Source organism: Vidua chalybeata, chromosome 3, assembly GCF_026979565.1.
Source record: "Vidua chalybeata isolate OUT-0048 chromosome 3, bVidCha1 merged haplotype, whole genome shotgun sequence".
Classification (NCBI taxonomy): Eukaryota; Metazoa; Chordata; class Aves; order Passeriformes; family Viduidae; genus Vidua; species Vidua chalybeata.
The window spans coordinates 54,371,514-54,387,712 of record NC_071532.1 but is presented as its reverse complement, the minus strand read 5'-3'; the positions used below and the strand labels follow the sequence as shown (position 1 = coordinate 54,387,712).

At 34.1% G+C, this 16,199-nt stretch overlaps 1 protein-coding gene across 5 annotated transcripts in view; it reads left to right on the top strand.

Moving 5' to 3' along the window:
* SCAF8 (SR-related CTD associated factor 8) overlaps positions 1-16,199 on the top strand; it is an 88,478-nt gene that overhangs the window by 25,017 nt on the left and 47,262 nt on the right. For 2 of the 5 annotated variants that reach the window (XM_053936792.1, XM_053936791.1), the window contains exons 4-12: positions 809-970; positions 3,713-3,869; positions 4,948-5,078; positions 7,959-8,135; positions 11,727-11,806; positions 12,221-12,338; positions 15,080-15,211; positions 15,336-15,448; positions 15,933-16,126. In XM_053936792.1, coding sequence (XP_053792767.1) covers positions 809-970; positions 3,713-3,869; positions 4,948-5,078; positions 7,959-8,135; positions 11,727-11,806; positions 12,221-12,338; positions 15,080-15,211; positions 15,336-15,448; positions 15,933-16,126 — 1,264 coding nt within the window. Of the gene's footprint in view, positions 1-808; positions 971-3,712; positions 3,870-4,947; positions 5,079-7,958; positions 8,136-11,303; positions 11,412-11,726; positions 11,807-12,220; positions 12,339-15,079; positions 15,212-15,335; positions 15,449-15,932; positions 16,127-16,199 lie in introns of those variants that run through there. The other 3 variants (XM_053936793.1, XM_053936795.1, XM_053936794.1) reach the window with 3 other exon arrangements.

Genomic DNA, 16,199 nt, shown 5'->3' with positions numbered 1-16,199 from the left:
CAGTATTCTGATGATGACTTCATTATACTTTTGGACCATATTTCATTCTATCTTAAAACTGGTTGCAGTATAATGTGGTGTGATCACTTTGCAATTAAAAGACAAAAAATTTACCATCAGTTGTTAAGAAAGTAAAATTACATAAGTAATTAGTATTCTAGTTAGCAGACATGCCTTATAAATGTTATGCTGTTTGTAAATTATGCAAGTCTTCCAGAGTTGTAAAATAAATATTGTTATATTCTCAACCAAATAGATGTCCCCATAAATATGTTTTTCTTCTGCAGGGGAGAATATACCACACCCTAATTACAACAATGTAAAATAAACAAATTTTAACTTTAATGTTTACTTTGATCATAAGGAAGGACAAAAATATCCTGAGTTACGCTTACAGCTAGTCCAAATTTAGTACTAAGAATTTGGTCATGCTTGATGCAGTACTTTTAAAATAGAGTGTACATTTTAAAAGGATATGTGGTTTGTGTGTTAATGTTTTTAATAGGTAGATTTTTAAAAGTTAATTCTTTAGCAATAAGAAATAGATTTTACACCATTTACATATCTTCAGAATGTATATAGATGTGATAATTTAAACATTAGAGGTTAGATGAGTAATTTGAGAAAGTTTCATTTTTGACGAGTTATTTGAGAAAGTTTCATTTTCCAGGACAATTTATAAAATAGAGAGCATTTCAGTATACTTGGACCCACTTAAAAATTAGAGAAGATTGCATGTATTTACTCTGCTGTTAATGGTTTTGGTTGTTTTTCACATATGCTCCTTTTAAATTACCATTCTTTCTAGTGCAAACCAGAGTACAAGGTGCCTGGTCTGTATGTCATTGACTCCATTGTAAGGCAGTCCCGGCATCAGTTTGGACAAGAAAAGGATGTATTTGCGCCAAGATTCAGCAATAACATCATCAGCACTTTCCAGAACTTGTACCGTTGTCCTGGTGATGACAAGGTAAACCACTTACAGATCTTTCTAGTTAAAGCAATCTTTTAGCATATTATCTGTAAAGAATAAAGATTTTCATCTCACTTTCTACTTGCTGGAGGGGATCTACTTATAAACTTGCCCTGTATATGTATTTCTTAATGATACTTGTCTTAGTGTAGGGATTGGAAAGATACATCCAATGAGATTAGAGTTTTGAAAAAGTTGTCTTTACTTTGATTCTATGATTATCCAGCAGCTAAATAAGGTTTAACTTGTATACTAGTTCAGCTGTTTCCTTGGATCACAGTAGTTGAGATAGCCACCAAATATTGTTTCTAAAAGATTGGCTGGAAATAGCAGAGTGCAGGCAGCTTAATTTCCTTCATATTTGTCCCTTAGTTGTAAAATAGGTAGTGTGTCTTCTTATTGAATAACTGTAAAAAAGGTGGAGGATTCTAAGGGTTTTGTCTTCACAGAAATTTGTGTAATAAAGTCATTAGGTAAAGTAGTAAGTGAAGCTGGATGCTGTAGGAGAAGTTATATTTAAAATAGTTACATGCATTCCTACAGCTGTATTTTTCAACCAGAGATATGAAAACTCAAGGCATCCATAGAAGGTGATTAAGGCATGTTCAGCCATTGTGTTGTCTTAGGATTCCTGCCTTTTTACAGTAGTTAAGACCTCTGCAGGAAAATGTGTCAGGACCTGCAGATTTTACTTGGTTGGATAAACTTGGCTAAGGATGTCTGTCTTCTCTTCACTGAGTTCTGAGGTGTTGCTGAAGAGGTTATTTAAGTTAAATGACATTTTTCCAGTCTGGTTTTAGGTTATCTGTGTGATTAACTTGTGCTGCTTCAATTCCACAGTGTTTTTACTGTGTTTTTTTTTTTTATAAATAGGCACGATTTTTTAACTTATATTTTTCTTCATTTAGTTGTATTCCTTTAGCAGTATTAGTGTGTTTTGTGAACTCACTTAGCTTGCTACTTTGGGAAATACACTAATACAGAAATAGCCTGATGTATTGAAGAAGGAGAGAGTGGAATAAGGATGGATGCAAGTACTCAGTTTGTGTCTGGTTTAAAAAATATATAATAAATTTATTGTAAGCTAAGAAATAGCACTATTTGCCTGTGCTATTTCAATGCATGGCAATTAATGTATTGCATTAGATGTGTTTGATATGAAGAAAGATAGTAAGACCTAGTCTATTTAGGGTCCACAAAAGTCCTCTCAGGTTAATTTCTAGGATATTTTTCACCTCATTCAATCCCAATTCTTGCTCCTTTGCTGCATATGGATTCAATGTTATATGAGGGTCTTTGTGCTGTGAAGGTAGTTATCCTATACATTGCTTAGCAAAAAACTGAGTTGTCAGAGACCAAGATATGTATCTGGTTTGTAACATTTTGATGTTTAATCTGATTGAAAGGCATAATGGAGAAACACAGCAGTTATCTTGATACGAGCAAATGTAGAATTTGGTTTTAAATCAAGCAGAAATGCAGTAACATTTCATTTAAAGTAACAACAAAAACACCCCACTGATTCCTTTGTCTGACCCAGAGAAAGTGCAAGGTGTGGGTAGATACAGAGCCACAGAAACAGTTTTATATTCCTGTTCTGGAGAGATGAGGGAAGTTAGAGCCTCTCATGGACTTGACGAGGACTCCTTATAATACAGACTTTAAGGAAGAAGGGCTCAGAAACCCAAATGCTGAGTGGAAGCCTTCGGAGATTTCTTTAAGCAAACTATAAATTGCATCTTCCATGCAGTGAAAAATCAGCACTTCTCTCTTATAGTTAAGTATCCTCTTATAGTTCTGGGCAAACAGACTTCTTTTTCTTTGTTTTGAGCACTGTGGATAAGTGCTCTATGTTCTTGTTTTATAGAACTCAAGTACTTAAACCACCTTTGTGACAGCAAATGCCAGATGCTATGAAGAATTTCTTGCTCTTTGTAATGCAGCTGATTTTTTTCCCCCAAAATAAAGCAGAATCTTTCCTTTTGGTGGAAGTTAAGCTTATTGGAAAAAAGACTGGAAGCAAATCAAAATGATGATCTGTTTGTGATGTAATAAACTGTTTCTGTTGTAATAGGAAAAAATGTAATAGAAATGTAAGCTGAACAATGAGTTACAGCTAATGGAATAGTATAAAGTCTTAATTTTGGGGTTTTTTTCCTTCCCCATGATCCACCTTTTTAAATATTACTATGTATTTTCAATAGGCAGGTAATTGTGTTCCAGTTTAAACTTTTAAATTCCTCACTTTGTCAAAAGAACTTGCAAAATATTAAGCTGCTTTTCTAATAAAAATATTTAGCTGTCTTAGTAGTATATGCCCATTTTTCAGTGCACTTAAATGATTTTGGTTCATAGGCAGAACAGAATTGCATTTATATATGTTAATTATAAAAGTCCTAGGAGACTAATAATTTATTATTTTAATTATTAGTAATGCTTTAAAATGGTTTCTTAAAATAATTTTCTTTCCATGTCATCTTCCAAGACTAAAGGCACATTTTTGGTTGAGAGAACATTGTCACCTGTGTGTAGTAGCTCTTTGCTGTTGCATAGGATCAGTCTCAGGTTCATAGTTTAGACATCTTTGTGTGACCATCTTTGGTGTGGTGCTTACTGTTTGCGAAACTAAAGGTCTTTCAGTCTAGACAGATTAAAGTTGTTAGCTAAGAATTCCATAATCAATAACAACAAGAAAAATAAGCATGACTCAGACCTTTTGCTGTCTTTTCTTCATTTTAGAGTAAAATTGTTAGAGTGCTAAATTTATGGCAGAAGAATAATGTGTTCAAGAGTGAAATTATTCAGCCTCTCTTGGATATGGCAGCAGGAATTCCTCCTCCCGTTGTGACCCCTGTCTTGCCCAGCACTACAGCTGCTATGAGCAACAATACACCAGGTAAACAAAACCAGATGGAAGTCATACTTTGAATCAAAACACTTCTGTCAGCTTTGGTATGTTGCCTGTTAACATGCTGAAATATCTCACTCAAATGAATGCTAGAAAGAAGTATATTACAAACACCATCAAGATCAGGGAAACAGGAAAACAATTTTATAAAAGTGGGCTTGATCGTTTTGTGCTCTGAGCATCTGCCTTGCTTATGTAGATAGATGGCAGGAAAATGGATTTTTAACTTTCCACTTCATCAAATTTTTTTCTTTTGAGGTTGGGATATATGCAAAATTGGCCAGATAGGAATGGCTTTTGGTACCTGATTTTATAACCCATCGTTTGCTGATCCCATGCTGAAAAGCAATGAGATGGACAAATTCACCTTAGTTTTCATTGGCAAAGCAAATATGTGAGATTCGCAGATCTTGGAGTGCCTTTTCTACATCTTCCAGCTCAGTACTTTTTATTTTTATATACTATGACTACATTAAATTGTTGGAATCATAAGTCTTAAATTCTGATGCAAATTGACTTTTAAAACAGTAATCTAGTCATATTTAGCGTTCATTGGTGTACCTCTACTTCTGAGCTATGAATGCAAAAGTATTTGCAGGTATGGAGGATTCTTGAGAAAAAACCATAAAACAAGCAATCCTCATGAATCCAGCTGATGCAGGTTGAAATTTTTAGTAGAATCTCTAAGACTTCCTAGGGATAAAGTGCAAGTCCAGAGAGATTTGAAATAGCCAACAAGTAGATTGCTAACAATTATCTTTTGGAATATGTAGGTTCCACTGAATATTTTGGAATACTATTTATTTATATTTTGGAAACCTATTTATTTTGCCTTTATCAGTGTTTTTGTTAGTAGTCCCACTAGTCTCAACTAACACAAAGTAATTCTGCTACTTGAGGAATGTTGATGTGAGTCTGTTATTTCTGTGTGCTCTTGTGTATGTCAGAAAAATAGTTTCAATTGTGCTTTCTCAGTGTTTAATAACAGCAGGTTTTTTTTCCTCTCTAACACTATTTTTATCTTCTATGAAAAATATTTTAGCATATTGATTTTTCTTTTTTTTAGGTACACCTGTGACTCCAGTTACTCCAGCCAATGTGGCACCGAGTTTGCCTGATCCTTGGGTATCTCAGATTGCAAACACAGACACCCTTGCTGCTGTTGCACAGATTTTACAGAGTCCTCAAGGCCAACAGGTAACTATTTTGTAGACAGTTACACTGTAGACACTGTAGACTGTCTGATACATTGTGTCTTTAAGGTACAGGTAAGGAATGCTTTCATGTGTATCTCTTATATTTATGTCTGGTATCCATGTTAACTTTCCCATGAGGTTGTTCATCACAAGTAAGTTCCACGTCAGTTAAAACTCCATGTTACCTTTTGTAGCCAGCCCTGTTTAAAAGCAGCAGCTTTAAAGACTTGCAAGTGTCTCAGAAGATGGTTTCAGATAAGATGGTTTGTAATACATACTTGTCTGTATAGATGACAAGTAAAGATATATTGCAAATGACTAAATCAAGAGCAACAATAAGATTTCATGGATATAGATATAAAATAGAATGCAAGTTAAAGCATATGTCTCTGTTGGATGCCTGAAGAAGAGCTAAACATCGTACAGAATTACATAATGGGAGCAAACTTCTTCAGGAAGTGTACTGTGTATTGATTCCTTTTTTATCTTTCCATCAGCTAAACATAGATTTATTTTGCAGCATTCAAAACCAAGATTTTGGAAGTTACTATATTCTTCAATTTTTAAATGCTCAACTCCAAAAATGTCTTGATGCCCAGCATCACAAGAATTGCTTGTCCTTATTACCTGTGGTTACATAAGTTAAGCACACACAATTGGCTTTCTGTAAAAATGTAGATAATTTTTTAGGCTGTGCTAGAGCTATGGCACCTGCATAACTTTGGCATTATGATTTTTATTTGTACTGAGGTTGTTTCACCTGCTGGCATACTAAACAAAAATCTCACGCATATGAATAAGAGGCAGTAGCCAGTGAAAGCTCTGGTGCTGGCAATAACAACTTTACTTAGTGAGAATGTTTTACAGTATTTAACTAACTAGAGTTGTCTGTAATTGTTCAGAAGTCAAGTGGAGGGAATATTTTGATCTGATTACACTGAAAGAAACAAAGTCACTGAAAAAGCAAAATGAGTTTGTGGGATATTTTGTGTAATATGAAGGAAAAATAGTGGACTAGCTCTTAAAAAAGGAAAAAATATGAAATGAGAATGGTAAATATGTGGAAAGTCAGTGAGATAATATTAAAGATTGTTGCTTAGAGAATATAAATAATGAAAATGAAGCAAGAGAAAAAAATGAAGATGAGAAGAGAATTAAAATTCTGAAGACAGCAGATCACAAAGAAATAACATTTGGATATTTAGCTCAAAATAGTCTTAAGCAGAAGAGAAGAGACAGACTGGGTACGCAATAAATATGTACATGCAGATGTCTAGGATTGGTAGAGGAACTATATTTGCTTACATCCTGTCCATCTCTTTTCTTGTTCTCCAAACCAGTCCTTCTGCCACAGCCTCTCCCTGGCTCCCCAGCTCCAAAGACCTTGATTTAATCCTACAGTTGTGTTTTATGGGTGAGAATGCGTGCAGGTAAATTGAGAGTTTAGACATAAGAGAGGGCTGAATAAGAAAGATGTGACCAACCAGAATGTGAAAACAGCAAGAATGGTGCCCACCCAGGATTTTTCCTCTCTAGGGCCTCCATCTCTGCCTCTTCAGTTTGATTCCTTCCTACTGAGAGCAGTGCACAGGCTGGACCAGCTGTATCAGACAAAAGTGGGTGAAGGGGGAACTCTTCAGCTTTGCCTATTGCAGTAATCAGGGAAAGCTCTTGCTGGGGTAGAACAACAATTGAAGCCTTTTCAGAGGCTCTGCTGTATAAGAAATCTGTATAACTGTTTTTGAAAGACTAGGGAAAATGGTTTCACATTATTAGAAAGTAACTCTATCTTGAAAAAGGGTCACACATTTTTGATGCATCATGGAAAAGAAATTCCACCTAATGAGTTTATGAAGTTTCTAGTGAGGCTAGTAAGGAGGGAGGGATTGAACCCTATAAGAGTTCAGTGGGGAATCTTATAAGGGGTTGAAATATTGAAGGTAAGGGTAATCAGGGACTTGTGTCAGCAAGTTTGAACTACCTGAATTTGCTCAACCTTTTTTACACATATGTCTAAAGCTAAGACTCTAGATTTATCTCGAGGAATGTCAAAGAACTGCTTCCTCTAATTCAACAGTGGTTGAAGTAGGACAGCTTCTTTCAATTGGGTTAATATTTTTTCTTAAGGCAAACCAGCACAATTTTGTGGGAGCATCCTGTTCAACAGAAAAATTGATCTCCACATGATAAAACCTTTTATTTCCTCATTAGGACAGCTTCTCTAAAAGATTATATACAGATATGAAGTAAAGAAATCAAGATAGACCAAGTGATTGGTTTGTACATTTGCTTTTGATGTTTTGTTAACATAGCGGGAGAATTGCATTCTATCAACCCACACCTGAGTTTTCACCATGAGATTTCACTTGTGGCTTGTGTGGAGACACAGGTGCAAGCTCTCCCTATGATCAGGTTGCATTGGTGTAAAGTGGAGCTTGCCACAGTGCAGTTCTTTTCTCTGTACAAATGCTGTTACAGGACACAGATTATCCTAATATAGGTGGGCCTTTAGGAAGCTGGAATAGGCTAACAGATTTTTTTCAGGTCAAAAGGAATCAAACTGGAGAAACAGAAGAGGGGGAACACTAGAAAGCAGGAAATCCTGAGTGGTGACTGGCATCATCATGCAACCTGTCAGAGCAAGTTAGGAAGAAGAAGCATCTGCCTATCTTATCAGCCCCAGAAAACAAATTAGCCAGTAAGTGGGAACAAAATTTGCTGTAAATGAAAACAAATTAAGACAAAATAATAGCCATAGGTTAGATTATAGTTCATTCCTGGGAGTTTTTTTACTAAGTGGAAGGGGAAAAGTCTATTTTGTACTTAGTTTTTTTGCTTTTAAAAATCTTGTTCAATGTATTTCTTATCTTTTCTCTTTTAGCTTCAGCAGTTGATACAGACACTGCAGATACAGCAGCAAAAACCTCAGCCTTCGCTACTTCAAGCCCTGGATGCCGGTCTCGTCGTCCAGTTACAGGCGCTCACCGCACAACTCACAGCTGCAGCTGCTGCTGCTAACACACTTAATCCACTGGAACAGAGTGTCTCTTTTAATAAGGTAGAAGTAGAAAAATAGAAATTTGAAGAAGTTTTTTTTTTAACTATATGTGAGAAATTCTTTTTGATTTTATTGTTTGACTTTGGACATTTTAAAAATACATTAATATAATATAAAGTGATACAGCTTGAAATAAAAAACAATGTCTAGACAGCAGTCTACATGAAAATATTAGTTTTATATGAGTTTAGGGCTAAATAGCCCATTGTATAATATCTAGAGTTGGAAGAGACCCACAAAGGTTATTGAATATGGTAATGGATTTGGTTTATGATTTAGCAAGGTTAAGCCATATGTTTTCACACCCTTTGTAACACAGCAATGAGAATTGTTTCTTACAAGGCAATAAATGGAAAATATGCAGCAATTAATATACACTGTTTTCTCAGAAGAGTAAAATGTTGGATTTTTAATTTTCTTGCATTATAAAGTATGTGCCAAAAAAACTTTAATCTTAGCCACAAAGTGACGTAAGTGAATAAATAAGCCTGTAGGTAAAGAAAATTTCATTGCAAACAACCCAAAACCAACCTACCAAAAAACCAAACACCAACAACCACCACCCATGCAAAAAAAAAAAAAAAAAAAAAGAGCCAAAAACCCCCAAATCAAACTACAAACAAAATCAGAGTGCAGGAATTTAAGAATACTAATATTATTGCATGCCAGGTAGCAACAACCATGCAGGCAGTTGCAGTCATAGTAGTATAATACCTATAATAAAGAAAAGGAAGAAGGAAGAACTTCTGCTCAAAGAATTATAACTAACTAAAGAAAGAAATAAATAAGCATTGTTCTATTCTCTTTGGAAGAAACAGTTTGTGTGTACATAATCTCTGTAGGGTTGTCCTGGAGTGAATAAATAGAAAGAATAAGGAAGTTGAAAAAGCAAAAAACCTTTTTTTATTTTTCACTCAGATAATCTCTTTTTATTGAAAGTAATGCAGCTGTAAAAATAAGTCAGGAAAAGAATGGCCTGCACTCCTGCTATACCACAGCTGTAACCATCAGCTTGAGAAGGGCGTAATCCCAGGAAATGAATGCATCAGTTCATCATCATATTACAGGGGCTGCTATAATATTTACATACAGAAAGTATTTTATAGTATGACATTATTCTGCAGACTTGAATTCCAGCATTTCCATGGATTGGTTTATTTGTAGGTGTGGGTGTCTTGAAATCTGGACAGCTTAAATTGAAGTAAATTGGAATTAAATTGAAGTAAGGAATTCACATCCTGATGAGATGTTTATATACAGACATAAAAGAAAGGGCAGCTTTTATGAAAAAAAAAACCCAAACATTTATTGCAATTGTGATCCAAAGGAAACTGTGGAGCATAGTTTTTTATTCCATTACATCGTGTTTGTGAATTGGATAACAAATAATAAATAGCACAAGAAAATAATTTTGATGAATGCATAAGTGTCCATCTTTTTTTAAGAAAAACTATATGGCAGTTCTTCCAATCCTTTGTTTTCAGTCTCTTCAGTCTGTAGTATCTAGCGTTACTTAATTGTGCAAATTAATCTGCATTATGTGAAAAATTCTTTCAGCAACATCAAATGTGCATGTTTTCTGATCTTGCTGTAGAACCAAATACTTGTATTACAGTTAAAAAAAAAAATGCTCAACATTACCTATGCATTTACCCTACTCCTTTTATTTTAATTTCCAAAGAGAATATCCTGATTCTTATGAAAAAATTTGTTACTTTTCTAATAAAAACCTTTTTTCATATCTTTAATCCTTTCTGTTGCTTTTTCTGAACATATTTTCTTCTTACATAATTAAAGTAACATATGTAACATAAGGGAAGGTTCTGCACCTTTTATATGCATGTATGTATAACATTAAACTTGGTATCCTAGTATTTAATTTGGTTTAATTTCTATTACTTCACTGTAGAGAGTGTTCTTCTACAAACTATGTAAAAATCAAGATATTTCAGTTCAGATTTTTTGCTTCAGTATGTACAATGTTACTTAAACCAAATGTAAACAAAAATCATGCTGCACGCTTACCTGTCTTGGCTGGAAGTTCTCTTATTATCTCTGGCCTTGGTTAATCTAAATGTTTGGGGCTTTTTGCCAGGAACTGATGACTAATTTTTTTCTTTTCTCAGCCACATAAACAGTACATATTCTGTTATTTTCCCTCCTGCTTTGTCATGATGGAAGATACATGATGATTAATAGTATTTTAAGCTTGAGGTTGTTTCTCTGAAATGCACAATTTTTTTCAGTGCAGCAGCATTTTATAAGTGCCTTACTAGAAAATATTCTAACAATACAAACAAAAAAGGTAGTCACTTTGCTGTAAATGGATTAGATATGTGGTGAAAGTTGTTCTGGATTTTAACATCCCATCTCACATAGGCTTGATGGTCTGTGTTTCTACTGTGTTTTCTCAGAGACATATTCAGTCCTGCTTTCATAAATATTATATTGGGAAAAGTGGTTCTAAAAATTCTTGATTGATCAGTGATTGATCCATGTTCTAGTTAGCTTATGCTTTGTTCTTCGTGCTGGACTCCAGTAACAGAGAGTAAATAGAGCATCCTGAGAAAGAAAACAGGGTACTGAATCATCATGGCTTATTGCTGAAGATGTTTTTGCCTTAGTATTTCAAAATGACTGCTGTACATTCTCATTCTCTTGGTATTTTTCTTCTGAGATTAAGGTTTGATAAGAAGGTGGTGGTAGGATAGCATTAGCTCTGCTTTTCAGACTTCCAAGGTGTGTAAAGATATGCATGGACATGGCTTTAATAGCACGTCTCTTTCATTAAATACTGAAAAAAGGCAATCTCACTGACAAATAACATCTGTTGTATTTCTTCATGCTTGTTCCTTAGTTCTTCTCTTCAAGAAAGTAAGATGCTGCTAAAATGCTTCTGAACTTCTAAAAATTAGTAGACAAACTTTTTTACTTAAGCAGAACTCCAGTGTAGATATCTTCCCAGATAACACAGGAAGTTTATCCAAGTTTTTCTCGTTGTCAGATACTTTTCTTTTTATCCATTAGAAGGATTATTCCTCTTACATGATAACTGCTTGCTTTGATTTTTTTTGCAGACTATGTGAGAAGTTGTTTTCAAGGAGCAGTATATTTGAAGGAATTCAGGTTGTCTAAATTACACGTGTGTGTGAAAATACAGTAATTCTTTGTGAAGTAATCAAGCTTTAGGTCTTCTCTTGATATGAGCAGAGCAGTTTGATGATTACCAAAGGATTGAATAGTTGGCCTCTTCGTAGTAATTTCTTCTAATTAAAGGTACCATTACATAAAATTAATCTTTATTTAAGCTTTACTCCAAAGTAGCTCTTAGTTACTGTGGAAAGAACATGTGGTTGTACTTGTTGCAGCAGAGCTCAGGAAAACTGGGCCAAGATTTGATGCACTCAGGAGTTTGGTAACAGTAGCAGTATGACACTTAATTTTCTATTCAGGTTATTTTCCAAGTGTTTTTTTTTGTTTGTTTTTTGTTTTTTTAAGTTGAGAAATAATAGCATCTTCCTAATGAAAAGGACATATACCTGAAGGGACATTTAAGGAATGTTCAGTAATGCTTATTTTGTTTTCTCCTAGAAGCTGATGGACAGGTTTGACTTTGGGGAAGAATCTGAACAAAATGAAGAGCCTAAAAAGGAAGCTCCCTCTTCCCAGTTGTAAGACCAAGCTATATTTCTTATGGAAAATGCTAAAATTTGCCTGATGCTAGATGAAAATTAGGATTAAGTAAGGAAAATACTTATTTCATAACATAAATACACAAAAACAGTAGGAAGAGAAAAGACAATTTACTAAATTAACATACACATTTTACTATAAATCTGTGTTCTAGAATATTTTTTTAATTTTTGGATAAAGTTAGCATTTTCTTTGCTTTTTATAGTTATATTTATACAGTTGATGGGATAGTGATGATATTAGAAGGTGGAACTAGCTCCATTGTCCTCATTATTTTACGTTTTAGTTAAACTTGAAACCCAGTTGTGAAGACCTATTTACTAACTGTTTAAATGAACAGAAAAACTGTAGTTTTTTTTTATTTTTTTTTAATTTAAGTTATTTTATTTTAGGCCATTAGTACCAGAATCTGTGAACAACTCACTTTTTCACCAACTAGCTGAACAGCTACAGCAGCAAAATTTAGAACATCTCAGACAACAGCTTCTGGAGCAACAGCAGCCTCAAAAGGTAAGAACTCCATCTTGTGGCTATTGTAGTAATTTATGTTCTCCTGTGATTAAAAAAAGCATATTCCAGGACAAAAAAATTATGATGTTGCTGACAGTTTTCATATAAGTAAAGTCTTTGTCACTAGCTGACCATGTAATAGAAGCTTGTGGGGTAAGTGGAAAAAAGTGCTTAAAGCAGGAAAAACCCACAACCAAATGTGTGGGGAGTACATTTTGCTTCTCTTAGGAAAGAGTACTCATTTAGGTGAGTTAGACATGACTGTGCTTAGTCTGTTCAGCTCTTTATATGGGGAAAAGAAAGCTTTCCCATGCTTGCAAAAGGAATAAAGTGAGCAATGAAGTGATTATGCTCCTGTCTCTGAGGGGAGGACAGAATAGAGACTGTGAGTAACTTTAATTTCCCCAGGTTTTATGTCTTGACTAATAATTGATGAAATAATTATGTTGAAGAATCTAAGCTTAAAAAATAGTCATGTATTTCTTGAGAAATTATTCATTAAGAACTGGTGCTTGAGATAACCCAAGGTTCCTTCTTAACTCTATGAATTCTGTCCTCTCTACGCTAAAGAAACTTGGCTTATTTCTACTGAGATTAGTCCTCAGTACTTAAATGTTCTTTTTCCCTCCTGATCCCATTAAAAAAATAACAAACAAAAGAAACAAAAGTATTTTGTCTTGATCCTGGCCAGGTATGAAGTGGACTTCATGTGGAGTATTTGGATCTGGTTTCACAGGAAAATAGAAATCTCAGATTGTAAGAAAAAACAAGGGATCACTTAACAAACATCTGTTGGAGATTTTATTTCAAGCTGTGCACAGGCCAAGTCATAGAACCATTGAGTAGTCAGGGTGGGAAGGAACCTTAAGATCATCAAGTCCAGCAGCACTGCCACTATAACCCCTGAACCACTAAACCACATCACGCAGCCCAGATCCAGATATCTCTTAAACTTCACCAGAGGTGGTGACCCCACAACCACCCTGAACAATCTATTCCACTGCCTGAGCCAAGTGGCACATTTTTCAATCAAGAATGCCATTTAAGCTTTGAATTTCTGACTTTATTGATTTAATTTTTACTAGATACTCTTTCTTTTCTGCTTTATTTTACTGTTTTATTTAAGTGTAGTACATGGAAAAGAATATACAGGATAGCTACAGACTCTAAATAGTTTTGGGTCTTGGTGGACATCTAGCCATTTCTGTTTCTAAACACTAGAAATGTTGTAAAGGAATAAAGCAAAGAGGAATGATCTGTTTGAGAAGCTTTTGATGTGTCATATCAAAAAGTATCTGTCTAATTTGAAAATAAAAATATTGAATCCCTACCTTATTGTAAAATAAGCAAAATCAAAGTTTACAATATATTTATGGGTTGAACATTAACTTGACTCTCCCCTTACTATTTAATTTCTATTACAAGACCTGACAAATTTTCCCTTCAGATCCAGTCTTCTTGTCTAGTCAGAATGGAGAGAAAGTTTTTTTTTTTTCCACTTTGATAACAGCTAAAAGATACAAACTGCTAGAACTACTTTGTAGTGACTGCAGTATGTTATGGGTAATATTTTCTTTAATTCCATGTGTAAGTTTCATTGAGAAAGATCAAAGGGAAAGAGAAGGAAAGATAAAGCACAAAACAAAATTATCAGGCATCTGATGAGGAGCAGAGGGAAAGGAGGAGAGGACAGAAGATAAAAACAGAAGAAGCAACAAAAATTATAGGCATTGATACCAAGAAATAGATGGTTGAAGAATAATTAAATATAAGGAAAATGAGACAAAACATTCTGTCAGAAGGCAAATAAATTAATTGAATTATAGTAGAATATTTTTTTACAAACTTGTTATAAGATGTTTAAAAAATATAAAGATAAAATTGTTGCTACTAGTCATTCTGCTAACTTCCTGTTATTCTCTGGTAGATAGAACATGTAGTATTTGTTAAAATACTTTTAAAGTTAAAATATAGTGAGGATCACTGAAATGTTTACCTGCAGTAATGGATTACAGATTTTAAATTGTTCTCATATAATTTCTGAATATTTTAATTTCATTTCTTCTAGTTCTTGAATTTATCTTGTACCTTAGAGATACTTTTTCCAAAACTGTACTTTCAGTCAATGCACAGGCTGTTATAGCTTTTCCTGTAGCAAATCATCAACACCTTGAGTATTCCACATTCATTAATTTTGGTGTTTTTTCAGAACTGCTTCTTTTGTTAGATCTCTTGAAATTGCCATATTGACACAAATGACACAGCTTCCTCCCTTATCTTTCAGTAATTGCTTGTCTGGAATCATTCACTGTAAAAAAGTTCAGACCAGTGTAAATTTTTTAACTAGGTCAATTGGTATTGAAAATATTTTTATTATGTTAGTATCAAAATAATATTTATTAATGTATATGCATGGAGGACAAGTGGGTGTCTTTCAGAGTCACTGTACATATGGCTACATTTATCCTGTGAATTTCTGTTTTGACGCAGCCGAATTAAGCAGTAAATTGTGTACTCTGTGTGTACTGTAGTTTTGTTATTTAGCAAAAAGATACTAATCTTTTGCAATCAGAAATATTAATTATTTCAAAGTTTTGTTTAAGGATGATACTATAAAAAAGGAATGGAATTGATTGATATCCAGTTCAGATTTCATATTCATGAGAAGTGGGAATATTATTTTCGTATAGAATTACATTTGGAATTGCAAGGGGCTTTACGGTATATTAACTGTTATTTAGGCAAGCCCTGAGGAGAATCAAGAAGGAAATTTTGGTTCAGAGCACTCTGCATCACCATCACAAGGAAGTAGTCAACAGCAGTTTTTAGAAGTGGAAGCAAATGTAGATGATTCCATGGATATTCAACAACAGGTAAAACTATTTAAAATTTTATTACAGAAATTGAAAAGAAAACGCAAAGTAAATGATTCCAAGTCATATGTATTGTGAGTAAATTTATTAAGTGTTATTGAACATCTTTTATGTCTGACCTCAGGACATGGATATAGATGAAGGTCAGGATATTGCTGAAGAAGAGATTTTTGAACAAGAAGAAAAGAAATCGGCTGTTCGTTCAAGATCAAGAACTCGTTCAAGATCTCGTTCAAGGTTTTGTAATTACCTTGTATTAAGTAAATGAAGTTTTTCTGAAAAAAAGTTGGAATTTGTGATTGTCTGTCTTAATTCTGTATTTTCCAAAATAGTCGTAAGCAGTTTTTGGCAATGAAAAGACATGTTCATTACATATTTGTGTGTTAGATGTAGACTTTTGTATGGCAGTTCATTTGCCATATGGGTGGTTTAACTGAAATTTTTTAAGACTGGTTTAGGTTACAGGAATAGCTAACACTAGCCAGCTGGACAGGCTTTCTGTGCCAGGGAATTAGGTACTGTAGATACAGAACATTTTGAATGTGTTTTGTTTTAAGGTGTATATTCTGTTCCTCACCCAAATGGCATTAAGTTTATTTCCTGAAGTAGTTTAGTGAATATAATGGAAATATCTGTGTAGCCTAAAGTTTATAGTTAAAAGACAACTAAGTCAGAGTATTTTTTTTTTAAACTCAGCATACTAAAATTAAGTATTTTGTAGGTCACCAAGAAAACGAAGGTCTAGATCACGGTCTGGTTCTCGTAAGCGGAAACACAGAAAACGTTCACGCTCAAGATCAAGAGAAAGGAAGAGAAAGTCATCTCGGTCGTACTCCAGTGAAAGAAGGGCTAGGGAAAGGGAAAAAGAACGTCAGAAAAAGGGATTGCCTCCTATACGGTCAAAAACACTAAGTGGTAAGTAGCACCTGCGTAGCGTTTTAATAATGTAGGATTAAATGGAAAAAAGACTTTGTTTCCTTTGACAAAA